General features: G+C 45.1%; 1 protein-coding gene across 3 annotated transcripts in view; it reads right to left on the bottom strand.

Annotated features, from left to right (window-relative positions):
• The window catches only part of cpne9 (copine family member IX), a 199,711-nt gene that overhangs the window by 134,330 nt on the left and 38,428 nt on the right, over nt 1–26,953 (bottom strand). For all 3 annotated transcript variants that reach the window (XM_060938585.1, XM_060938586.1, XM_060938587.1), the window contains exons 4-6: nt 14,591–14,694; nt 11,627–11,666; nt 11,003–11,079 (exon numbers count right to left, since the gene is read on the bottom strand). In XM_060938585.1, coding sequence (XP_060794568.1) covers nt 11,003–11,079; nt 11,627–11,666; nt 14,591–14,694 — 221 coding nt within the window. The remainder of the gene's footprint in view (nt 1–11,002; nt 11,080–11,626; nt 11,667–14,590; nt 14,695–26,953) is intronic.

Raw genomic sequence — 26,953 nt, 5'->3', positions numbered from 1 at the left:
CTTAATAAAGGTCAAATAAATAGGCCTATAAAATAAATATATTTAAAAAAAGTGAAATTATAATAATATGAGCAATAGATCACAGCAGTTGTGCTTTGTCCTGCATGTCATTGCTCTCATCCATGGCCAAAGCAAAAAACTCGAATTCTGACGCTTTCTCATTCAGCTGGTCATACACGTTGTCCCCCAAATGATGATGATGATGATGATGATGCCCTTTATTGTCACTAGTCACATGTACCAGCGAAATTAGCCATCAACCTGTCCGTACATATACAACATACAATTGACATAGGGTGGACAGGACAGGAAGACAGGGATAAAGATAAAAAGGAAACACAACATGAGGAGAGATAAGGAAAAAAAGAACCCCCCCCCCACTATGCTCCTGTCAGGAGTACAGTGTGGGAACATTTAAAAAAACCTTTGCACATAAGCACACAACAACACAAGTACACTTTAAACACGGGACTTGAGGGCAGGGGTAAGGGGTGGGGGGGAGGGGAGGAGGTAATCCAACGCAAGCAAGCAGCCGTCCGCTCCTGCAGCCATGAAGGCGCTGATCACGCACCCGCTTGTCACACTGGGGGTAAAAGTGGCGACCGCGGAGAGTTAGAGAAGGAATGCGAGGAATGCGAGAGTGTCTCCTGGCAGTGACCTTCAGGGGGAAATGTTTCCTCAGCAACGGCCTGAACCGAGGCCGGTGCTGTCTCAGGGCGCCGAATGTCGATAAGATATGAATTGTTTGGTCTTTCCAGACGCAGTCTTTGCACGTCCACACCACTCGTCCATATCTGTCCATTCCATCCATTCTATTCAAATTGATCTCTGAAAAACGTATTCCTTGCAAAGCTGAAAGCTGCTCCGAGATAACAACCATTTTGTGGTTACAGTTCTGAATATCCACAGTCTGAGTGCCAACAGCTTTGCCCACCACTCCAATCATATCGGGCAGCTTTGTGGGGCTTTGAACAGCTGTCACCATTGTCTGATTTCCTCGATATACCAGGGCAATGCCTAATCCAATCAGCAAAAATCCTGTAATCATGGTTCCGAATAGGTAGATATCTTCTGTGTCAATTTCGTTAGGAGACCAGTTTATCAATTCCATGCTTTTTTAGTTTAGAAAGTAATGCAGGAAGAGTCTCTTCAAAAAGTACAGCAGACGAGACAAGACACAGAAGCACAAGCAGGGAAAAAAAGGAGGAAGAGAGAGAGCAGAAAATCTTCGGTTTGCCTGGTCATAGTAGGTGCGGAGAGACTCACCGCGTTGAGCGCATCCTTCTTGTTGGGACACACCTCCTCGGCCACAGCAAGCATGCATACTTTAACAAAGTCCCCATCAGTAAACGGCTTTCCATGGGTAGCTAGTAGGTGAGCTACCTTATAGCTAGCTCGGACAGCAGCCTGGTTGATCTGGGTTTGGCGAAGGAATACATTCTGTTGTGCAGCCAGTCCGCATTTCATCCTCAGAATCCTGTCTTCTCTTGTTTGCCCTCGCAAACTAGCATACTCTTTGTGGCGGGTTTCGTAGTGACGACGCAGATTATATTCTTTGAAAACCGACACACTTTCTTTACATACAAGACAAACTGCACGGTCCTTACACTGAACGAAAAAATAATCGGTGGTCCACTGTTCTTTAAAAACTCTGCACTCTCTGTCAGCTTTTCGCTGACTGCTAGCCATTTTGCTGTCCTGAACACTGACAGTTCTCTGCGCGTGCACTGCCTGTCACTGCTTGATCGCGAGCATATGACGAAAATTCGGAAAATATGAATAGTTCATTTTATAGCTAAATATCAATTTTAATTGATAAAATCAACAAAATACAAGATGCAGACATGTTATTATTTGCCAAAAAGCAATTTAAAAAAATAGGCCATGACCACTTTTGGGGATTGCCTCATAGGGCCGGTTCAAGTGGTGGGGGGCAGAGGGGCTGGGGAGCCGGTCAAAGGGGGGTGGCGGGCCGGACTCGGCCCATGGGCCATAGTTTGATGACCCTTGTCATAGGTGATCAATGTATAAAGAAAATCAGCCTTTCTGAAATGTTTGTAAATCTGGCAGGAACATTTTAATTCGGTTTGGCTTGTTCGAACAATTACACATACACTGCAAAAAATAACATCTTAGCAAGTTAGAATATCTTGAATATAGTAGAAACATAAGCATTTTCCTATTAGAAGAGTAAAAGACACCAACTCTGAGATTATTAAACCTAGCTCTAGATTGTAACCAACTTATTCCAAGATGTCTTATAAAGTAAAATTATCTGGCCATGCAGCAAGATGATTTCATTAATATTGAGTAATTTTCTCCTCAAATTCAGTTTTCAATTTTTTTTGCAATGTAACTTCACAAAAAGAATGATAAATGAGGCCTGTTAGAGAATTTATGGAAAAATCACTCAAAATATCCTTCTAAGATCTAAGAAAGAAGCACAGTTAGGGGATTTATTTGCCTTTTGGTTTTTGTTTTGTACATGAGGGTACTTCAAAAAGTTCTCAGCCTCACCCAGAAACAAGGGGCATAACTCCTGTAACACGGGGCGTAACTGTATATTATAAAGCCTTATATCACTGTCCACAAAAACTCAAATGACAGAAGCAATCAAAGAAAAAAGGAGAGGAAAACTTCGAGCTGTCGTGCTGTTGCTCCTCCAGGACAATGTGCTCGTCCACACAGTACAGGTGGCAGGGGCAGAAGCAGCCAAATGTGGTTTTGAACTGTTGCCCCCTGCACCTTACTCGCCTGACCTGGCACCGTCTGACTTCTATCTGTTTCCCAAACTGAAATCCCACTTGCATGGTGTGGTCACCATTTTCAGAGTGATGATGAAGTCATCCATGCTGTTGAGGAGGATCTGGAGGATGTGACCTTCTTCCATGAAGGGATAGCAAAGCTTGAACATCGGTGGACCAAGTGCAGTGAAGTTAAAGGAGACTACGTTGAAAAATAATGTAAGAACAATCTTTGATACAAATAATATATACTTTGCCCCTCCTAGAACTGCCACCTTATTGTGGTGGAGGGGTTTGTGTGCTTGAATGATCCTAGGAGCTATGTTGTCGGGGGCATTATGCCCCTGTTAGGGTTTCCCAAGGCAGACAGGTCCTAGGTGACAGGCCAGACCAAGAGCAGTTCACCAAAAAACCCCTATGGAGAAAAAATCCAGGACCGTGACGTCGCCCGGTAGGACGCAGCCGGGGCCCCACCCTGGAGCCAGGCCCGGGGTTGGGGCTCGTATGCGAGCGCTTGGTGGCCGGGCCTTTGCCCATGGGGCCCGGCCGGGCTCAGCCCGAAGAGGTGACGTGGGCCCGACCTCCTGTGGGTTCACCACCCACAGAGGTAGCAGTAGGGGTTTGGTGCAGTGTGGATTGGGTGGCAGTCGAAGGCAGGGGCCTCGACGACCTGATCCCCGGACACAGCGGCTGGCTGTTGGGACATGGAATGTCACTTCGCTGGGGGGGAAGGAGCCTGAGCTTGTGCGGGAGGTTGAGAGGTACCGGCTAGAGATAGTCGGGCTCACCTCCACGCACAGCTTGGGCTCTGGAACCCAGCTCCTCGAGAGGGGCTGGACTTTCCACTTCTCTGGAGTCGCCCGTGGTGAGCGGCGGCGGGCTGGTGTGGGCTTCCTTATAGCTCCCCAGCTCAGCCGCCATGTGTTGGAGTTTACCCCAGTGAACGAGAGGGTCGCCTCTCTGTGCCTTCGGATTGGGGAGAAGGCTCTTGCTGTTGTTTGTGCCTACGGGCCAAATAGCACTATAGAGTATCCGGCCTTCTTGGAGTCCCTGGGAGAGGTACTGAGGGGTGCTCAGACTGGGGACTCCATTGTGCTACTGGGGGACTTCAATGCTCACGTGGGCGATGACAGTGACACCTGGAGGGGCGTGGTTGGGAGGAACGGCCTCCCCGATCTGAACCCGAGTGGTGTTTTGTTGTTGGACTTCTGTGCTAGTCACAGTTTGTCCATAACGAACACCATGTTCGAGCATAGGGGTGTCCATAAGTGCACGTGGCACCAGGACACCTTAGGTCGGAGGTCGATGATCGACTTTGTAGTCGTGTCATCTGATCTCCGACCCTATGTCTTGGACACTCGGGTGAAGAGAGGGGCTGAGTTGTCAACTGATCACCACCTGGTGGTGAGTTGGATCCGCTGGCGGAGGAGGAAGCTGGACAGACCTGGCAGGCCCAAACGTATGGTGAGGGTCTGCTGGGAACGTCTGGCCGAGCACTCTGTTGGGGAGGTCTTTAACTCCCACCTCCGGGAGAGCTTTTCCCAGCTTCCGAGGGAGGCGGGGGACATTGAGTCTGAGTGGACCATGTTCTCTACCTCCATTGTGGACGCAGCTGTTCGGAGCTGTGGCCGCAAGGTCTCCGGTGCCTGTCGTGGCGGCAATCCCCGAACCCGGTGGTGGACACCGGAAGTAAGGGATGCCGTCAAGCTGAAGAAGGAGTCCTATCGGGCCATGTTGACCTCCGGGACTCCTGAGGCAGCCGACGGGTATCGGCAGGCCAGGCGTGCTGCAGCTCGGGCAGTTGCGGAGGCAAAAACTCGGAACTGGGAGGAGTTCGGGGAGGCCATGGAGAAGGACTATCGGTCGGCCTCGAAGAAATTCTGGCAAACCGTCCGGCGCCTCAGGAGGGGGAAGCAGTACTCTGCCAACACTTTACAGTGCGGGTGGGGAGCTGTTGACCTCGACTGGGGACATTGTCGGGCGGTGGAAGGAATACTTTGAGGATCTCCTCAATCCCACCGTCATGTCTTCCACTGAGGAGACTGAGGCTGATGACTCAGAGGTGGACTCGTCCATTACCCAAGCCGAAGTCACTGAGGTGGTTTGCAAGCTCCTCGGTGGCAAGGCACCGGGGGTGGATGAGATCCGCCCTGAGTATCTCAAGTCTCTGGATGTTGTGGGGCTGTCTTGGTTGACACGCCTCTGCAACATCGCGTGGCGGTCGGGGACAGTGCCTCTGGAGTGGCAGACTGGGGTGGTGGTCCCTCTTTTTAAGAAAGGGGACCGGAGAGTGTGCTCCAATTATAGGGGAATCACACTTCTCAGCCTCCCAGGGAAAGTTTACTCCAGGGTACTGGAGAGGAGAATTCGACCAATAGTCGAACCTCGGATCCAGGAGGAACAATGCGGTTTTCGTCCTGGTCGCGGAACACTGGACCAGCTCTATACCCTTCATAGGGTGCTCGAGGGTTCATGGGAGTTTGCCCAACCAGTCCACATGTGCTTTGTGGATCTGGAGAAGGCATTCGACCGTGTCCCCCGTGGTATTCTGTGGGGGGTGCTTCGGGAGTATGGGGTTCGGGGCTCTTTGCTAAGGGCTGTCCGGTCCCTGTACGAACGGAGCAGGAGTCTGGTTCGCATTGCCAGCAGTAAGTCAGACCTGTTCCCAGTGCATGTTGGACTCCGTCAGGGCTGCCCTTTGTCACCGGTTCTGTTCATAATTTTTATGGACAGAATTTCTAGGCGCAGCCAGGGGCCGGAAGGAATCCTGTTTGGGAACCACAGGATTTCATCTCTGCTTTTTGCGGATGATGTTGTCCTGTTGGCTTCTTCAAACCAGGACCTTCAGCATGCACTGGGGCGGTTTGCAGTCGAGTGTGAAGCGGCTGGGATGAGAATCAGCACCTCCAAGTCCGAGGCCATGGTTCTCGACCGGAAAAGGGTGGCTTGCCCTCTCCAGGTTGGTGGAGAAGTCCTGCCTCAAGTGGAGGAGTTTAAGTATCTCGGGATCTTGTTCACGAGTGAGGGAAGGATGGAGCGTGAGATCGACAGGCGGATCGGTGCAGCCACCGCTGTGATGCGGTCGCTTTACCGGTCCGTCATGGTGAAGAAGGAGCTGAGCCTAAAGGCGAAGCTCTCAATTTACCGGTCGATCTACGTTCCGACTCTCACCTATGGTCATGAGCTTTGGGTAATGACAGAAAGAACAAGATCGCGGATACAAGCGGCTGAAATGAGTTTCCTTCGCAGGGTGGCTGGGCGCTCCCTTAGAGATAGGGTGAGAAGCACAGTCACTCGGGAGGAGCTCGGAGTAGAGCCGCTGCTCCTCCACATCGAGAGGAACCAGCTGAGGTGGCTCGGGCATCTTTTTCGGATGCCTCCTGGACGCCTCCCTGGGGAGGTGTTCCAGGCATGTCCCCCTGGGAGGAGGCCCCGGGGAAGACCCAGGACACGCTGGAGGGACTATGTCTCTCGGCTGGCCTGGGAACACCTCGGTGTTCTTCCCGAGGAGCTGGCCGAGGTGTCTGGGGAAAGGGAAGTTTGGGCTTCCATGCTTAGACTGCTGCCTCCGCGACCCGGTCCTGGATAAGCGGAAGAAGACGAGACGAGAGACGAATATATACTTTGCTGATGACATGACTGTGGTGGGTCTCATCAGTAATAATGACGAGTCAGCATAGAGAGAGGAGGTGTAACAGCTATCGGACTGGTGCAGAGTCAACAACCTGTCTCTGAATGTGGACAAAACAAAAGAGATGGTTGTTGACTTCAGAAGAACACGGAGTGACCACTCTCCGCTGTACATTGATGGCTCACTTGTAGAGAATGTCAAGAGCACCAAATTCCTCGGTGTTCATCTGGCAGAGAACCTCACCTGGTCCTTCAACACCAGCTCCATAGTCAAGAAAGCCCAGCAGCACCTCTACTTCCTACGGAGGCTGAGGAAAACCCATCTCCCATCACCCATCCTCACAATATTCTACAGAGGGACTATTGAGAGCATTCTGAGCAGCTGCATCACAGTCTGGTTTGGGAATTGCACCGTCTCAGATCGCAAGACCCTACAGTGGGTAGTAAGGACAGCTGAGAAGTTCATCGGCATCTCTCTTCCCTCCATCATGGACATTTACACCATACGCTGCATCCAGAAAACCACCAGCATTGTGGCCGACCCCATACAACCCTCACACAATCTCTTCACCCTCCTGCCATCTGGAAAAAGGTACCGAAGCATTCAGACCTTCACAGCCAGACTCTGTAACAGTTTCTTCCCACATGCTATCAGACTCCTTACCTCTGAGGGACTGGACTGATACACACTCGGACTGTTGAACACACCATTCACACTGCAGTATTTGCACAGTGGACAATAATCCACTATTGCTTACAATGTTTACAATGTCTCTCACACACACAAGGTTTACATTTATTTATTCCCTTTTCATACACTACCTCAATATGCACACTCAACTCTGCACTTTATGTTGTTTGTGTTGTTTATTGTCTGCAGTATTGCACTCTTGCATTTTGTTGTATTGTAGATTGTAGTCTGGTGATGTTTAATGGAGCCCCATGGTCATGGAGAAACGTAGTTTCGTTTTAACTGTGTACTATACCGACTTGATATGATTGAAATGACAAATTAAAAAAAACTTAACCTGAACCTTAACCATCTCATCTCATTATCTGTAGCCGCTTTATCCTGTCCTACAGGGTCGCAGGCAAGCTGGAGCCTATCCCAGCTGACTACGGGCGAAAGGCGGGGTACACCCTGGACAAGTCGCCAGGTCATCACAGGGCTGACACATAGACACAGACAACCATTCACACTCACATTCACACCTACGCTCAATTTAGAGTCACCAGTTAACCTAACCTGCATGTCTTTGGACTGTGGGGGAAACCAGAGCACCCGGAGGAAACCCACGCGGACACGGGGAGAACATGCAAACTCCGCACAGAAAGGCCCTCGCCAGCCACGGGGCTCAAACCCAGACCTTCTTGCTGTGAGACGACAGCGCTAACCACTACACCACCGTGCCGCCCGAACCTTAACCAAATATTTCATAATGCATTTTTCCCTATATTTTTTCTCAGTCTGTTAATGGGTCAAGTAAAACCATGAAGCCTCTCCAACAGGGCTTTAGCTTGATAGTATTCTTAGACACTGACCTATTTGCTCTAGCATGAGGATGTTTTGATGGAGACTATGAAGCTGTTCTGTAAGTTGCTCTGGATAAGGACATCTGCTCTATATATGCTGTAAATGTAAATATCAAATCGTGCAAAAAAAAGAAAGTGATTCTTCTTGCTGATAATGTTATAGCATTCAGCTACACAGTGAAGTTTGGTTCAGGTTTATAGATGACTATATATATATATTTTTAATATCTATTTATTTGTAAGTCCTAAATGACGACAGCAAATCTGTGTCATAACACTGAATATGGTTGATATTGTTTAAAATTTTTTTTTTTTTAAAAATGTGTTCAGAGAGACTTTAATCAGTTGTTATCTATTGGACGACTGGACACCAATCACATATTGACTGACTGACTGACTCTGACTGACTGTAATTGAAGTGAGTGGTAAATGGTTCACGGTTACTCAGTGCCATCCTCATACACACTGGTTTTTGGGGGTTTTTTTTCTTCACACCTGCCAAAGCTGTGCAGTCTGAGCAGAGAGCCGCTGGGTGCATGGGCATGATAAGGCACATGCACACAAAAACAATCAGTAAAAACCCAAAGAGGTTTAAAATGTGTCTGGTTTTTTTGGTTTGCTTAGAGTGTAAATAGCATAATCTTCCAGTAAGCCTTGTGCACATACGTTCAAGGATTTGGAGCCCACTAACCCACACGCTCAGCAATAAGACAACCCCAGTTTCTTTTGTTCTGCTTACTTCAGAAAACATGCTTCAATAAACTATTCAGATTTCTATATCATAAGTGTGTCACAAGTCATTAGAATAATCCCGCCCCCTCATCAAAGTATTTCCATTCATGGCTTGAGAACTGCCTTTGCAAATGAATATTCATCAGCAAAGTGCTCCCTGATTGGCTGGTGAAAGAAGGGGTGGGGTGAGCAGTGGCTCATCATTTAAAGGAACGGGCCGCTCCTCAAATCGGCTGTTTTGAACAGGGCTGTTTCAACAGGGTGAGAAGGAGCGGTGGCGTTTTATCTTTGTGGTATTTTAGACAAAGTATGTCACAGACATTTCTTTAAGACCTCAGGGAACTGTGTCAACTTGTGGAAAAGGGGTATAATACATCACCTTTAAACAAACAGAAACATGCAAATGCAATTGTTAAGTCATGACATGTATGATAGATAATTATTTAGTTATGTTGCTAACAAGACAAACATTTTACCCAAAAAGTTTTCTAAAAAAAAATCTAATTGCATCTCGATATTCAGTGATATCACACCCGGGAGTTGGTTAGGTCGCAGTGTGAGTTACTGCTTTTAATGAAGCACTGTGTAGCTAAAGACAACCAGAAACATTATTTTCTCGAAGCGCAATTCCTCTCATTCCGTACAAGACAACAAGGAACATTTGTGATTTTTTTTTTTTTAGTGATTATATCAGACGGGCAGCACGGTGGTGTAGTGGTTAGCGCTGTCGCCTCACAGCAAGAAGGTCCGGGTTCGAGCCCCGTGACCGGCGAGGGCCTTTCTGTGCGGAGTTTGCATGTTCTCCCCGTGTCCGCGTGGGTTTCCTCCGGGTGCTCCGGTTTCCCCCACAGTCCAAAGACATGCAGGTTAGGTTAACTGGTGACTCTAAATTGACCGTAGGTGTGAATGTGAGTGTGAATGGTTGTCTGTGTCTATGTGTCAGCCCTGTGATGACCTGGCGACTTGTCCAGGGTGTACCCCGCCTTTCACCCGTAGTCAGCTGGGATAGGCTCCAGCTCGCCTGCGACCCTGTAGAACAGGATAAAGCGGCTACAGATAATGAGACGAGATTATATCAGAGAACTTGATGTTATGCAACTGAAGTTCATTTTGTAAATATGGACTATTCCTACCTACTATCTTCCAAAACAGACTTGTCACATAAAGATGAGAGTTGAAGCAGGATGTAGAAGTATTTGGCCCTGTATTAATGAAAAAAGTTTTGGGAAAGAAAAGCGAGTACTTTGCAGCTGGGTCGATATTAGATTTGTTGCTCCAGTGCAAATGTTGGACAGGAAATGAGTAATGGCTAATTAGCTACATTTTTGGTGAAAATTTGTTTAAACAAAAAACATTTATTCATCCATTATCCTAACAGCATTAAAACCATCTTACTGGTCACGTATGGGTCGTTCTAGAATTCGGGGTCCATTTTGCATCTCTGAGATAAACCTTTTGTTATTTTCTACAAAAGAAATCTTTATTGAATCAGTTTTGAACAATAATGCAAATTATGACAAACTTTCACCAATAGCGATGCTTGATGTACATTTTAGACCCAATTTATCCATAAAACATTAACTAAATAACCCCCACCCCTCCCCCCACATTACTGGCTGTATTCGACTCCTGATTCATCCATTCAACTCCAATAAACAGGAAGTGATTCCGTTTAACGATCTGTTTTTTGGGGCTTATTCTATTAACTGTTATAAAATAAACTGCAGAGAAAGTCGATTTTCTGTATTATGTGAAATTTCAGGAATAAAAAAAAATCCATCCCAATGTTCTTGTCAACTCTGTTCACTCTATTATAAAACCGCATAAAATCCACAAAAACTTTTAATAATACGCATGGCACCTGCACCGAGTGATGTCACTTCCTCTGGCGGGAAACTTCAGAAAGGCAGTGAGGTATGTTCTGTTTCTTCTCTCATTAATTTGAACAAAATGCTGAGGATTTTACACCAAGAGTAGATTCATTATTCGTCAATTCTGTTATTGTGATATCAGAGTGAACCTCTCACTCATTTTTTAAAAACAATAATATGATGAAAATCCATAAAATTCTGTTTTTATACACGCCGTGTGGTAGCTAGTTTGAGGTTAGTGTGTGGAGTTAAGACACAAAATGGTGGGGGGACTGTCGACAAAATGGTGGGGGGATGCCAACATATCATCACTTCTGTTAATGGATTGCCCAATTACGTATACATATCTGATCTGGAAATCAAACAATGAAAGCACACCTTATACACATCTTCTGACTCCAATCTATGTCTTGAACAGGATATCAGCATACTTATTCCTAATGTCTAAAAATATTACAGCCGAGCTCCAAAATAAAACCAGAGGAAACTTACGACAGTGTTCTCTCCAGACGAGCTCCAGACGAGCCAATGATCTCTCCCAGAGTGCAGAAAGTCTGGCCCAGGAAAGACTGAGACACACACACACACACCAGTTACACAGTAATGTGGGTCACTGAGAATACACAGTGGCAGCGCCGTCTAGACGATATCAGTGTTCTTATACAAGCACTCACCTCACAGAATGAACACACAGATGATGCCTAACTGATGCAACCTAAAAGCAATGGGTTTGATGAGTAGATGACAGATACGGCACAATAAAGAAGCAAATGAAATGATGAGACAAAACAAAGGAATCGACTCTGAAACACTGACTGCTTTATGTTCCTGCTTTGGCGTAGGATTTATGACGAAGTGTAACAGGAGACGTGTTTGTCTGGTGTTGGGGGGAACCAAAACCCAGGTTGATTGGAATGAGAAGAGCAAAAATGACCATAATATGTAAAATGAGAACGAAGCTTAACTTGGTATAACATTTACAAGACTTACTTTCTGTTATCCACACGTCCAGAAGAGCAGAAAAGGAAATCAGAGGAATAACACCACAAATGTTGAGTGATGTGTTATATTTAATAATTATTCTATATCTATGTTGTATAGAGTATATATGCTTACATGCTTCGAAATGTTCGAACTTCTGGAGTCCACATTATATCTGTAACAATAAAAATATGATGTTTGGTCCCAATAAACAATAATATTAGATTTGTACAGAAATATGTTGAGATCTACACACATCGTAGCACTACAGAATAGAAGCAAAAACACATCTGGTCCTGAACACAGAGGACAGCAAGTGTTATATTCTTGAAGACAGATGCTGTTTCTGGAGAAAAAGTGAGGAAAAAGCAATTACATTAACCCTTTCAGACATACTTTAAAGACTTTCTGCTTCTACATTCTTTCAGTTTTGCAATTTTGACGTCTGAGATATCCCCATACTCACAAAACCCCAGATTACTTTATAAAATGCATAGTAGCATATGTCTGTGTGAAATACTAACTATGACCTTCAGGGCCAAAAGATTTACATGTCTCGCACACAAATATAAATATATCTACAACCCCAAATCAGAAAAAGTTGGGACGGTTTGGAAAGTGTTTTTTTTTTTAAAGCAGTGATTTCTAAATTTACTTTGATTTGTATTTCATTGCAGACAGCATGAACCCAAGATATTTCACGTTTTTTCTGGTCAACTTCATTTCATTTGTTAATATACATCCATTCCTGTTTTTCAGGCCTGTAACACATTCCAAAAAAAATTGAGTCGGGGCTATTTACGGCGAGTAATGAGATAAAACAATTCAATAATGATGTGATTTGAAACAGGTGACTGTAATCATGATTTGGTACAAAATCAGTATTCAGCAAAGGCCTAGTCTTTGAGGAGCAAAGATGAACCGAAGATCTCCAGTTTGTCAACAAATGCATGAGAGAATAATTAAAATGTCTCAAAAACAATGATGACTTGTGAAGATAGGAAGGGATTTGGATATTTCACCCTCTACGGCACATCATATCATTCAACCATTCAAGGAATCTGGAGGAATTTCGGTGTGTAAAGGGCTCAAGCCTAATCTGAACCCCCGTGATCTCTGATCCCTCACTGCATCAACAACCGTCATTCATCTACAGCTGATAGAACCACAGGGGTTCGGGATTACTTTGGCTAAACATTTGTAAAGCTACAATGCAGAGTTACGTCCACAAACACCAGTTAAAACTTTACTGTTCAAAAAGGAACCCTATGTTAACTGTGTCCAGAAGCACCGTCGACTTTTCTGGGCTCAGAGGCGTCTGGGATGGACCATCACACAGTGGGAACAGGTATTGTGGTCAGATGAATCAGTATTCCAGGTCTTTTTTTTGTAAGAAATGGATGCCGTGTTCTCTGAAGATGAAAAGAACCATCCAGACTGTTAGCAGGAACAAGTCCAAAAGCCAGGACGTGTCATGGTATGGCGTTGTGTCAGTGCCCTTGGCAAAGGTAACTTACACTTCTGTGATGGAGCATTAATGCAGAAAAGTGCACTGAGATTTTGGAGCAACATCTGCTGCCTTCAAGACGACGTCTTTTCCAGGGAGATTTCAACAAGACGATGCAAAACCACATTCTGCTCACATTACAAAGGCGTGGCTGTGGAAGAAGAGGGCGTGTCCCCTCTGTCCTCAATAGAGAATGTGTGAATTTAGAAATGAAAAATATGACAGTGACGACCCCGAACTGTTACACACCTTAAGACCTGTTTACAGGAAGAACGGGACAAAAATAACACCTGAAACACTTCAGCACTTGAAGTCTTCAGTCCATCAACATCTTTTAAGTGTCAGGAGAAGGAACGGGAACATTATACACATTATAAAGTGGGAAATGATTTACTGTTACAACTTTTTTTAATGTAATCAAAATTGAAATGCGTTTATTTTTAAAAAATTGAGGTAAAACATTAAATAATGTGCTATTATATTGTTTTGAGTGCAATACAGGTCAAAAATTATTTACAAATCATTGTTTTTGGTTTTAATTTCAATTTCAACACACCATCCCAACTTTTTCTGATTTGGGGTTGTATATATGATATGCTCCATACTATATATGTGCGCACATTAATTGTTTTGCTGCAAATGTATATAAACCTGATAAGGTCTGATCAGGTTCACAAACATGCATTTGCATTTTTACAGAAAACACCTGCACTGCAAAAATGACATTTTCACAAGTGAAAATATTTTAATTCATAAATTTCTTGACTATTTCCTATTTTAGGATTACAATAAATCAAATATCAGATGATTAAACCTATTTTCTAAAGAGTTTTACTTCATTACAAGCTTGATATTGTTTTGTTTTATTGGCAGATAATTTTGCTGAAGCATTTATTTCTAGAAAGAAGCAAAACTTTTCTGCCAAGAGAATAAGGAAATTGAAAGCTAGAAATGAGAATAATCTAAAATTGGTTTAATTATCTTATATTCCGATGATTGTAATTATACAACAAGGAGTATTAGATCAGTTTGACTATATTCAAGATATTTTCACTTACTAAAACGTCGTTTTTTGGTAACATGTCATGTTAGTCACTGATTCTAGCATCAGAGGATGTTCATTATTTAATTAATTCATATTAATTCATAGAAACACTGCAGGTGTTTAATTTTTTTTCCCTGACACCCTGTAGACCAATTGACCGGTCAGTTGCCAGGCTCTTTCGAGGCCACCTGCATTTACCGCGGGCACACGTCATCCGCTGCCAGCCTGCCACTCCTATCACAGCTTCCCCAGACAAACAACCATTCACACACACAGGCAATTTAGAGGAGCCAGTTAACCTAACTGTACATCTTTGGACTCTGGGAGGAAACCAGAGCACCCAGAGGAAACCCACGCAGACACAGGGAGAACATGCAGACTCCACACAGAAAGGCCCCTATGGGCCGAAACCCAGAACCTTCTTGCTGTGAAGTGACAATGCTAACCACTGCATCACCGTGCCGCCCCTTTGTTTAATGTTTGAATTTTATTGTGTATCACTGTTGTAACAAAATAATAAAACGTAATAAAAATATTACCCACTTACACATCAAATCGGAGGTTCTGCTTCTCCTCAAAGAAGTAATCCAAAACAAATTTCCTCACAAAGTCTGGGTTCAGAGTGTTTTCAATCACTTCGGTCCTGCCAAACTTTAAAGGAAAAAACAACAGGTTAATGAGGATACAGAAAGATGCAACAAACTGTGGATACATTATTTGTGTAATTTATGAATAGATAACTTCGCATAATCCAGTGAGAGTTTGTTTTAACACAGCATGTTGAAGGCCTTAATTGTTAAGGATTAAATATTGTGGCATTATATTTGCTATCAGTATTAAATAAGTAAAAAAAAAAGGATTGTATTGTGAGAACCGTCCTCTCTCTCAAACTGTTTGACATGATTCCTGTCAGTGGAGCTCAATGAACGGAGTCAGTTCGCTCGAGCACAGACACCTTTAATCTGATTAATCTGATTTCTGATGGACACTATATATCATTAAAGAAAACTGTAATCTACACGGATAAATATTTATTTAGACGTTTTATAGATTTAGCAAGAATGAGTTTATATATTCTATCCACATTCACTGGATAAGAGCAATCACGCGCTCTGACTGGCTAATCTACTACTAGGATATCAACTAATACACCGTCAGTAGAGAAAAACAAAATGGCAGAGCGTGTTGCTGAAGCAACCAAGGACAAAATAAAAACTCTACTTGAAAACAAAACCCCAAAAATTTATATCAAGTATTTAAAAGAAAAAGAAATAGCTAAAAGAATATAAGTTTGTTTTCCCCCCCCAGTATCTCCTGTTCCACACTCCAGCCCAGTCCGTGGCGGTAATGCACCTTTAAATTGGTTTGTCAACCGCCAAAAAAAACCCCTGAAGAAGAAGAAAAAGACCTCCCAAAAAATAAAGTATAAATAAAGTTTTTATTTCTCGAATTTGCAAAAAATGAAAATAAAAATGCTCCGTTTCTCAAAATCCAGTGAATGTGGATAGAATAAAACAGTTATTCCACTCAATCTCATCATACATGGATTACAGCGCTATCAGCTCATGTACGACTCGATTTCATAGAATAACTGCTTTATTTATATATATATCAGATACAATATATTAATATAAAATAATAGATTATTGAAGAGTACTACCTGATCTGACCTTACTAAGTGTTAAAGATTCATGGCTTAATATTACACATTTATTATATGACACAAGCTACTTCTGGTAAAATCGTGCTCTCTGATTGGTTCCTTGGTGGGCAGAATTTTCTTGTAATGCCTGTGAGCGATTACGGACTTTCTTTCCAAGGTGCCGGCTTTCAATGTTGCAAAAAAACAAAAAAACAAAAAAACAAAAAAAGATTAATTGGAAATAAAATTAAATAAAAATGGCCAAAAGACAAACAAGAGTCACTGAGTCATTCAAGAAATGAGAAACAAAGCACATTCAGAAACCGCTAACAGAGATTCAGGTTTGAAACCGCTAGCCGTTTATTCTGCATGCGTGACTCAACTACGTTACAAATATATGACGTGACTGAAAGCAGGGTCACGCCTCATTATAATGAGCATCTATTTTAATCTTAGAAATAAAAAAAGCCAGATAATAAACTCCTTATTTACCTCGCTTGCTCAGTCTTTACAGGAAAATATCAGACCGAGGTGTTTTTGTACAGACTGAGCCGTACTGTCAGGACCTCGGTCTGATATTCTCCCATAAAGGCCTCACACTCAGTTAATAGCAGTTAGTAATTTCCCCTCATGGGGCTCAATAAAGGAATATCTTATCTATCTTATATTGTGTGACAATAACTTGCAATACAAATTAATGAAGATTCGATTTGCTGAAATAAAAGATGAATTGCGGTTATTATCAGGCTGCATAATCTAAACTTTTTCCTCACTGTAATTGTGTTTTTTCAACAGCCAAGGGCACAATCATGTAAAATAGTGGGAATACACATGGCTTCACCTTAGGCGGAAGTAACACAGCTCTAATGTCTCTCATCTCATTATCTGTAGCCGCTTTATCCTTCTACAGGGTCGCAGGCAAGCTGGATCCTATCCCAGCTGACTACGGGCGAAAGGCGGGGTTCACCCTGGACAAGTCGCCAGGTCATCACAGGGCTGACACATAGACACAGACAACCATTCACACTCACATTCACACCTACGCTCAATTTAGAGTCACCAGTTAACCTAACCTGCATGTCTTTGGACTGTGGGGGAAACCGGAGCACCCGGAGGAAACCCACGCGGACACAGGGAGAACATGCAAACTCCGCACAGAAAGGCCCTCGCCGGCCCCGGGGCTCGAACCCGGACCTTTTTGCTGTGAGGCGACAGCGCTAACCACTACACCACCGTGCCGCCCAGCTCTAATGTATTAAATTTATTTTGTTATTTTATTTTGTTCATTAATTTATTTTATTAGTGATAAATACATTAGTTTACATGTTTAAAATTAAATTTTTCTGTAAAGCTGTTTTACGACAATGACTATTGTTTAAAGCGTGATACAAATAAATTGACTTGACTAATGCAGAGAAAACACACGAAAACAGATCTAAAACAGGAAAGCTCCTGTGTGATTGTGTACAAATAGATTTAACAAGAAATCAGAATGCTTGCTCTTTTATAGACTGTTAAAAGATAAAGAAAAGAGAAGCAGATAGAGGAACAATATGCAAACTCCTTCAAGCTTTGTTCGTATTCTTTGGGATAGTTTCACTTTGTGTTGTTTACCTGTTTAGTTACTTATGATTTACTTATTGTAACGTTATATTATGTTATTATCAGTTGCCGTTTATTTTATGTATGCAGTATGTTTCATGTTGTGATTTCATATTTTTATTTACTATTGTATATTTTCTTATTTTTTCTTGGTCGCCCCCCAGGGCTCATTGAAAAACGCCTATAGGCGATATGTACCCCCTGGTAAAATAAATAAACTGAACTGAAACTGAAGTACAAATGTTCATAAAAGTTTAAAGAAAAGGCCTATTTATTAATAGCTTTGTACATTTTTAATAAAAGGAATAATTTAGTTAATAGGCTATTATAGTTTACTCCAACCTTTACAAGTGTGAGTAAATCATTATTGTAGGGTTTTTTTATTTAACAAAAGGAATATTTAAGTTGATAAATAATAGGAAAATAAATGTTGCATTTTTTGGTCATAAAACTTTCTTCTTTTTTTTCAGAAATATCATGGGAAAACGAATTGTGAATTAGGTGAACCGTTTACCGTTCACCTACTTAATATTAAAAAAAAAACAGATTACCTAAGCAATGAAAACACTGATAACATGAGACAATTGCCAGAAGCTTGCAATATATTATAATTAAATAATATTAAGAATTATAATAATTCAAAGGTGTTAAGTTTTGTGATAGTGGTTACAGATTTCAGGACCAGACTAACTGTAAAATAAAATAAAAAGTAACTTAACGAAATAAATAAAGCAACCATCATGCAATAGGATTTAAACTGACTTTGTTATACAACTTTTTTTTAAAATATGGCAATATAATATAAATCATGATAAATGATGTCACAATACACTTTTATATTTTGAGATCTCATTGGTATCATCAGTGTTTTTATTACAATTTCAAAATCTGATTGAAAGCTGCTGAATAAATCAAAAATTTACAAAAAATTTTTAAATCCTAAAATGTTAAAATTGTCAGATTTTAAAAAATTTCTTCTCCTTTTTAGGGTTAAATGTTTTTTGGTTTTTTTGTGGCTGTAAAAAAAAATCATATATCTTATCAAACCGATATATCATGACATATCCTGTCTCATCAAAAAGGCTTTAAGTATGATGCCAATATTCGTTTGATATCAGCCGCTTCTGCATGACGGTTCTGAGTTAACGGCCTTCCTTCTTGGAGCCAGCGGATCCAAACAGCAGATTGTGCTCAGTGTGATACAGGAAGCTGAATAGACTCTCGCAGTGTGGCGTGGCAGCTGGCTGCCATCACATGTCCAGCAGATCCTCACTGCTTCTCTCTGATAACCCACAACAACAAGCTATTGATTCTTCACACCGCCCACATTCTCGTCTCCGCACTTAACACACGTAATCCCACCCACTACTTCACTCTCCACTCGATCTGTTACCAGCTTTGTGAAAGAGGTCTGGAGACCAGTGACATCTACAGCCTTCTAATCTTCAACACAAGCCGAATTAAAGGCCTGGTGCTGACACTATGGAAAGCAAGTAGAAAAAAATGCACAGATTTGGTGTTGGTACAGAGCCCTCCACAATTACCACAATTATTAGCACCCCTTGTAAAGATGAGTAAAAAGGTTTCGAAAAAATCCACCTGTTTCCCTTTTAAATTGTACAGTATTTTTGAGTTAATTGGAGTGTGTAGGAACTTTCAAACTGTAATCCATGACTTCCTGATTAACTGGGGAACAAATATGAGGCGACACAGAGGCCAATTTCCCTCAACATCAACATGGGGAAGATAAGCGACACATGAACCCAGTGAGGGAGAAGTGTGTTGACCTTCATAAGTCAGGGAATGGGGATAAAAAATAGCTCCTTGCCTGAAAATGTCCATCTCCTATGTACTGTTAGAGTAATAATAAAAAAGTGGACACCAACTGGAACTGTTACAGATTCTCCTGGAGGAGGAGCAGAGTTTATTTTGCCCCCATGTACAGTGAGGAGGGTAAGAGGCAAAAAAAAAAACCTCCAACGATCACTGTTGGTGAATTACAAGAAAAAGTAAAATCTCGGGGTTTCCAAGTCTCCAAAACCACCATCAGACTCCACCTCCACGCCAACAGATTATTTGGTTATTTGGAAGGTTCCAGAAAAAGCCTTTTCTGTCACTTAAGCACAAACATAAGCTCCTGAAGTTTGTGAAACGCTACAACAACTTTGACTGGAACCGTGTTCTCTGGTCTGGTGGAACAAAAATGGAGCTTTTCAGCAATAAACACTCGTGGTGGGTTTGGTGTAAAAAGAAGGATGGCTGTAATGAAAAGAACCCGATCCCAACTGTAAAATATGCGGAGGTTCTGTGATGTTTTGGGGCTGTTTTTCCTCCTGGAAACCTTGTTTGGGTCCACGGCATCATGGACTCCATGAAACACCAGGACGTTTTAAATCAGAACCTGGCTCCTCTGCCAGGAAACTAAAACTGGGTCGTCAATGGATCTTCAAGCAGGACAATGATCTGATGTCCAAATCAACACAAAAACACTGAGCACAGAATCAAGCTTCTGCCCTGAACATCTCAGTCCCCTGAGCTGAACCCCAGTGAAAACCTGTGGGCTGAGCTAAAGAGGAGAGAGCACAAGAGAGGGTCGAGGACCCTGGATGATCTGGAGAGATTGTGTAGGGGAATGGGCTCAATGCCCCGCTCTGGATCTCCAACCTTATAAAATGTTATAGAGAGACTCAGTACTGGTTGACTGAGAAAAGGAGGTTGTACAAAGTATTAAACGTAGGGGTGCCAATAATAGTGGCACATGATTTTATTGAAAATAATTGTTTCTTGGTGAGGGATTTGTTTCCTCTGAATTAATTTATTTCAATTCAAGTTTGGATTTTTCTCATTTTTTCAGTGTGAGATGAAGCGACTTCACCAAAAGGTGGATTTTTTCTAACCCTTTTCACTGATCTTTATAAGAGGTGCCAATAATTGTGGAGGGCACTGTATGTAATCTGTCTGCCAAAAGGCTGCAGCTCACTGCAATGGATGTTGGAAAGGTAAAAAGTATGAATACTTCATGATTCCTGCTGGAAAATCTCTCTGGAGTGCGCTGACAGACATGCTGGCTTTAGCTTCAAATCCCTGCGGACATTTATTTATTTTTTTTGTATCCTCCGTTCCCTCTCCGAGTCTGCCTGTTCAGAACAAGCATCCAATTTTAAAAAGAAAGGTGTGAAATTGAGAGGAATGTGCGAGCGTACTCAGGTGCAACTCTGCATTCACTGAAAGTAGAATTATATTTTATTTAACACACTCAGACGAGACAGCAATCTGGGTCGAAATGAGGGAGTCAGCAAGAAAGAGAATTAAGCAGGAGACCCAGACGAATCCTGAAATCAGGAACGCTTCAGTAGACAGCCACTATAACGACAAGAAAAGTAATGACAGAATGGCTGTTTCTTTTTTTTAAACCATAATCCATTATACCAATCACTGACTTTTACCAAACCATTAAAAAAAATGTCCAAACCATCAATTCACCACTAAATTACTTTTAACATTGTAACTACAATTGTAATTTTTTTCCACGACTGCAAGGTAAATTCCACCTTACGATCTTTAATCTTTAAATACATGCCGATAAGATAGTGAAATGGGCAGAGTTTGCCAAGCTCCTGAAACAAAAGTGACTTTGAGTTAAGCCCATTGTGGCAGCGGGGGCGTGGTCAAGCGTCGGTCTGTGACCGGAGGTTGGAGTCAGGGAAGGTAAGTGGCAGAATCACTGCACCTGATGTTGGTTAATCTGTGTTTGTGTGTCTTCCCCAGTGACCGCGCCCTATATGAGGAGAGAGAGAGAGCAGAGGAGAGAGTCTCTCTCCCCGAACCAGACGACGTGTGTGTGTGTGTGCCTGGAAGAGAGTAAATATTGCGTCTGAAAAGAGCAATAAAAGAGTTTGTGGAACTTAATTCTGGCCTGCCGTCTTTCTGTGCTCCACCCACACGAACTGTTACAGTGGTGCCGAAACCCAGGAATCGAGCACAGGAAAAAGAACAGCCCCATGGAGTCCTCCCCCTTCGCGGACCTGGTCCACGCCCTCGCCACGGCCCAGCAGAGCCAGCACCAGGCGTTAGTCACCCTCCGAAAGGAACAGGAGCACCGGTTCGAGGCCCTGGTGCTGGCGCAGCAAGAAGACCGACAGGCGTTCCGGCACCTCCTCGCGTCGGCGGGGTCCACCACCTCCATGGGCCCTTCTCCCCTCACCCTCACTAAGATGGGCCCGCATGACGACCCCGAGGCCTTCATCACGCTCTTCGAGCAGGCAGCAGAGGCCTTGGGCTGGCCGGTGGAACAGCGTGCGGTGCGCCTCCTCCCCCTGCTAATGGGTGAGGCACAGCTGGCCGTGCTACAGCTCCCCGCCGACCGCCGGCTGGTCTACGCGGACCTTCGCCGGGCCGTCCTCCAGCAGGTGGGGCGCACCCCTGAACAACAGCGTCAGCGCTTCTGCGCTCTGCGTCTGGAGGAAGTCAGCCGGCCGTTCGTGTTTGGCCAGCAGCTCCGGGACGCCTGCCGGCGATGGCTGAGGGCCGACAACCGCGACGCCGAGGGAATCCTCGACCTGGTGGCGCTGGAACAGTTCATCGCCCGACTTCCAGGAGGAGCAGCAGAGTGGGTCCAGTGCCATCACCCGGCGTCGCTGGATCAGGCCATCGAGCTGGCGGAGGACCATATGGCAGCTGTTCCGATGGCAGGACAGCGTGTCTCCTCTTCTCCCCTCTCTTCTCTCTCTTTCCCCCCTTCTGTTTCTCGCCCTCACCCCATTCCCCCACCGCAGAGGCGGGGGCCGGCTCCACCCCAGCCGGCCCGCTGCACCCGCGGTGCCCTACCGTTTCCTGCTTCCATGTCTGTGTCTCCCCCCCCTCAGGTGAGTGAGCCCCAGAGCACCGGTGCAGAGAGGAAGCCTGGGCCGGTTTGCTGGCGCTGCAGGGAGGCGGGCCACCTCCAACAGCAATGCTCGGCGATGGAAGTGGGCGCGGTGGTTCGGATCCCCGACGCGCCAGGAGCCGCCTTCGATCGGGCCGGAGCGTATTGCATACCGGTGAGTATCCAAGGGGATACATATCAGGCTTTGGTGGACTCTGCCTGTAATCAGACCTCAATTCACCAAAGCCTGGTGCAAGACGAGGCATTGGGGGGAGCACAATTGGTGAAGGTGTTGTGTGCGCATGGGGATGTTCACAGCTACCCTTTAGTGTCGGTCCACATTCTTTTTCGAGGGGAAAAATTTAGAGTAAAGGCAGCGGTTAATCCTCGCCTCACCCACTCGATAATTTTGGGGACTGATTGGCCGGGATTCGGGGAGTTAATGAGCCATCTAATGAAGAGTGGGTCCTGCCGTAGTTTAGCAGGGGGAGGTCCCGGTGTCACATTGGCGGGAGCAGCTGTCACAGAGCCATCTACGTCATCTCCGCGTCAGAGTGAGGAGCAGCAGGCTCCTCCTCCCTCTCTCGGGGAATCCCTGGCAGATTTCCCGTTAGAGCAATCACGAGACGAGTCTCTGTGGCATGCGTTTGACCAAGTGAGAGTAATCGATGGTCAAATGCTCCAGACAAACACCACCCCGTCCTTCCCCTATTTTTCTATTATGAAGGATAGATTATACCGAGTGACGCAGGACACTCAGACTAAAGAGCAAGTCACGCAGCTTTTGATTCCAAAGAGCCGCCGGGAATTGGTATTCCAGGCAGCTCACTTTAATCCCATGGCTGGACACTTGGGGCAGGATAAGACACTAGCCCGACTAATGGCCCAGTTCTATTGGCCAGGGATTCGCGGCGATGTCCGTAGGTGGTGTACAGCGTGCCGCGAATGCCAGTTAGTAAATCCAGCGGCCATTCCAAAAGCGCCTTTGTGCCCTCTCCCATTAATCGAGACCTCGTTCGAAAGAATGGGGATGGATCTCGTCGGGCCGTTAGATCGGTCAACATGAGGGTACCACTTTATTTTAGTTCTGGTGGACTATGCAACGCGATACCTGGAAGCAGTGCCTCTGCGCAATATCTCAGCACACAGTATTGTGGAAACGCTCTTCCACGTCATCTCCCGAGTTGGAATCCCGAAAGAGATTCTGATTGACCAAGGCACCTCGTTTATGTCACGTACACTGAACGAACTGTATGGGTTATTAGGTATTAAGCCAATCCGCACCAGCGTTTATCACCCACAAATGGACGGTTTAGTTGAACGGTTCAATCGCACCCTCAAGAATATAATTAAAAAATTCGTAAGTGAGGACGCACGTAATTGGGATAAATGGCTTGAACCCTTGTTATTTGCAGTGCGTGAGGTCCCCCAAGCCTCCACGGGGTTCTCCCCGTTCGAATGGGCGTAAGCCACACGGCATTCTAGATGTGCTGCGAGAAAATTGGGAGTAGGGATCTTCACCCAGTAAAAATCAAATTCAATACGTTATGGATCTGCGCGCAAAACTCCACACACTCACACACCTAACCCAGGAGAATTTGCGGCAGGCCCAAGAACGGCAAACCCGCTTGTATGACAGGGGTATGCGCCTTAGAGAGTTTGCACCGGGAGATAAAGTTCTCATACTGTTGCCCACATCGAGCTCCAAATTAATCGCCAATTGGCAAGGACCCTTTGAGGTCACACGGCGAGTCGGGGACGTCGACTACCACCTCAATCTGCTCAAACTCTGGAACGAGGAGGTCCCCGTGGCATTGGTGTCGGTGGTTCCGGAGAAGGCGGAGCTGGGGCCAGAGGTTCAAAAGGGAACATTGGCATCGTGTACCTCTCCGGTCCCCTGTGGAGACCACCTCTCCCCGACCCAACTCACGGAGATCGCCCAGTTGCAGACTGAGTTTTTGGACGTGTTCTCGCCCCTGCCCGGCCGCACCGACCTCATAGAGCACCACATTGAGATGCCCCTGGGGGTGGTAGTGCGCAGCCGCCCTTACAGGCTACCCGAACACAAAAAAAGGTGGTTCGGGAAGAACTCAAGGCCATGCTCGAAATGGGCATCATCGAGGAGTCCCACAGTGACGGGAGCAGCCCGGTGGTCTTGGTACCCAAGGCCGACGGGTCGGTCCAGTTCTGTGTAGACTATAGAAAAGTCAACGCGGTGTCTAAATTCGACGCGTACCCAATGCCTCGTATTGATGAGTTGCTCGATCGACTAGGCACGGCTCGCTTTTACACAACACTGGATTTGACAAAGGGTTATTGGCAGATCCCCTTGACTCCATTATCCCGAGAAAAAACGGCCTTTTCCACACCGTTCGGCTTACACCAGTTTGTCACACTTCCTTTTGGGCTGTTTGGGGTGCCCGCTATGTTCCAGCGGCTTATGGATAGGGTCCTCCGCCCCCATGCCACCTACATGGCCGCATACCTCGACAACATTATTATTTATAGTAATGACTGGCCGCGGCATTTACAACACCTGAGGGCCGTCCTTAGGTCGCTGAGGCAAGCGGGTCTCACAGCCGACCCGAAGAAGTGTGCGATTGGGCGGGTGGAAGTACAGTATCTGGGCTTCCACTTGGGCAATGGGCAGGTGCGTCCCCAAATCAATAAGACAGCAGCGATTGCAGCCTGCCCGAGGCCCAAGACCAAAAAGGGGGTGAGACAGTTCCTGGAGCTGGCTGGCTACTATCGTAGGTTTATACCTAATTATTCGGACGTCACCAGCCCGCTGACTGATCTGACTAAAAAGGGAGCACCAGATCTGGTCCAGTGGACGGAGCAATGCCAGCAGACTTTCTCTGAGGTGAAGGCTGCACTGCGAGGGGCCACTGTTACACTCCCCTGACTTTTCTCTCCCCTTTACGTTGCAGACGGACGCGGCCGTTCTGTCCCAGGAAGTGGAGGGGGAGGACCGCCCTGTCCTGTACATAAGCAGAAAGCTGTCAGTGCATGAGGGGCGCTACAGCACCATCGAAAAGGAGTGCCTGGCGATCAAGTGGGCGGTCCTCGCCCTCTGCTACTACTTCCTGGGGTGCTCTTTCACCCTCTGTTCGGACCACGCGCCCCTCCAGTGGCTCCACCGCATGAAGGATGCCAACGTGCGGATCACCCGTTGGTATCTGGCACTCCAGCCCTTTAATTTCAAGGTGGTCCACAGGCTGGGGGCGCAGATGGTCGTGGCGGACTTCCTCTCCCGTCAAGGGGGGGGGTTGGCTGCAGGCCGGATGGCTGCCCGGCCTGAGTCAGGCGGTGGGGGTATGTGGCAGCGGGGGCATGGTCAAGCGTCGGTCTGTGACCGGAGGGTGGAGTCAGGGAAGGTAAGTGGCAGAATCACTGCACCTGATGTTGGTTAATCTGTGTTTGTGTGTCTTCCCCAGTGACCGCGCCCTATATGAGGAGAGAGAGAGAGCAGAGGAGGGAGTCTCTCTCCCCGAACCAGACGACGTGTGTGTGTGTGTGTGTGCGTGCGTGTGTGTGTGTGTGTGTGTGTGTGTGTGTGTGTGTGTGTGTGTGTGTGTGCCTGTGCCTGGAAGAGAGTAAATATTACGTCTGAAAAGAGCAATAAAAGAGTTTGTGGAACTTAATTCTGGCCTGCCGTCTTTCTGTGCTCCACCCACACGAACTGTTACACCCATGTCTTAATACTGAATGATATAAACACGTTTCAGAGCAATATGCTGCCATCCGGACCAAATCTTTTTCAGGGAAGGCCTTCCTTCTTTCAGTAAGACAACGCCAAACCACTTTCTGCACATATTACAACTGCATGGCTCCGTAGTAGAAGAGTCCAGGTGCTAAACTGGCCTGCTGCAGTCCAGACCTATCTCCTATTTAAAACATTTGGCGCATTATGAAGCGCAAAATACAACAAAGGAGATCCCGAATTGTTGAGCAACTGAAATTGTATATCTGGCAAGAATGGGGCAACATTTCTCTTTCAAAACTACAGCAGTTGGTCTCCTCAGTTCCCTAACGTTTACAGAGTGTTGGTAAAAGTAGAGCTAATGCAATACAGTGGTAAACATGCCCCTGCCCCAACTTTTCTGAAACATGTTGCTGTCATCAAATTCAAAATGAGCATATATTTTTCAAAAAAACAATAAAATTTCTCAGTTTCAACATTTGATGTTATCTTTGTACTATTTTCAGTGAAACACAGGGTTTCCATGATTTGCAAATGATCACTTTCTGTTTTTATTTACAGTTTACACAGCGTCCCAACTTTTTTGGAATTGGGGTTGTACATAAAAAGTAAGGATCTTTGTAAAGGCATCTATCATAAACGCATTCAATGTCACTTTGTGCCAACAAACTCTAATCTCTTACTGTAAGTGGTTCCTATCATTGATTTCATCAGCTTTATTTACTCACTCTGATTCCAGACTGTTTATTTAATAGTGTCGTTTTCAGGACTAACAGCTGCAATAAAATGTAAATGATATAGCTGCAAGCAGTGATTAAGAGGGCCAAGCAGCTTGACTTCACCCCTTCCCCAAAAGGAGGAAGACCAGAAGCCACTGGGACCATCAGTGCTTGTTCTCAAGGAGATATACAGAAGCTCCTTACCAGCTTCTACCAGTGTACCATACAGTGTTCTGAGCTATGGATGCATAATGTGGTTCTCCAGCTGCACCTCAGAGGAGAGGAAAGATCTGCAGCGGATCATCAAGACTGCATCAAAAATTATTGGTACCCCTCTCCAATCCCTGGAACAGATCTACTCTGCCAGGCTGAGAAACAGA

The sequence above is a fragment of the Neoarius graeffei genome, chromosome 13 (genome assembly GCF_027579695.1).
Source record: "Neoarius graeffei isolate fNeoGra1 chromosome 13, fNeoGra1.pri, whole genome shotgun sequence".
In the NCBI taxonomy this organism is placed as follows: domain Eukaryota; kingdom Metazoa; phylum Chordata; class Actinopteri; order Siluriformes; family Ariidae; genus Neoarius; species Neoarius graeffei.
The sequence above is the reverse complement of the archived record's forward strand: the minus strand, read 5'-3'. Positions and strand labels throughout refer to the sequence as shown.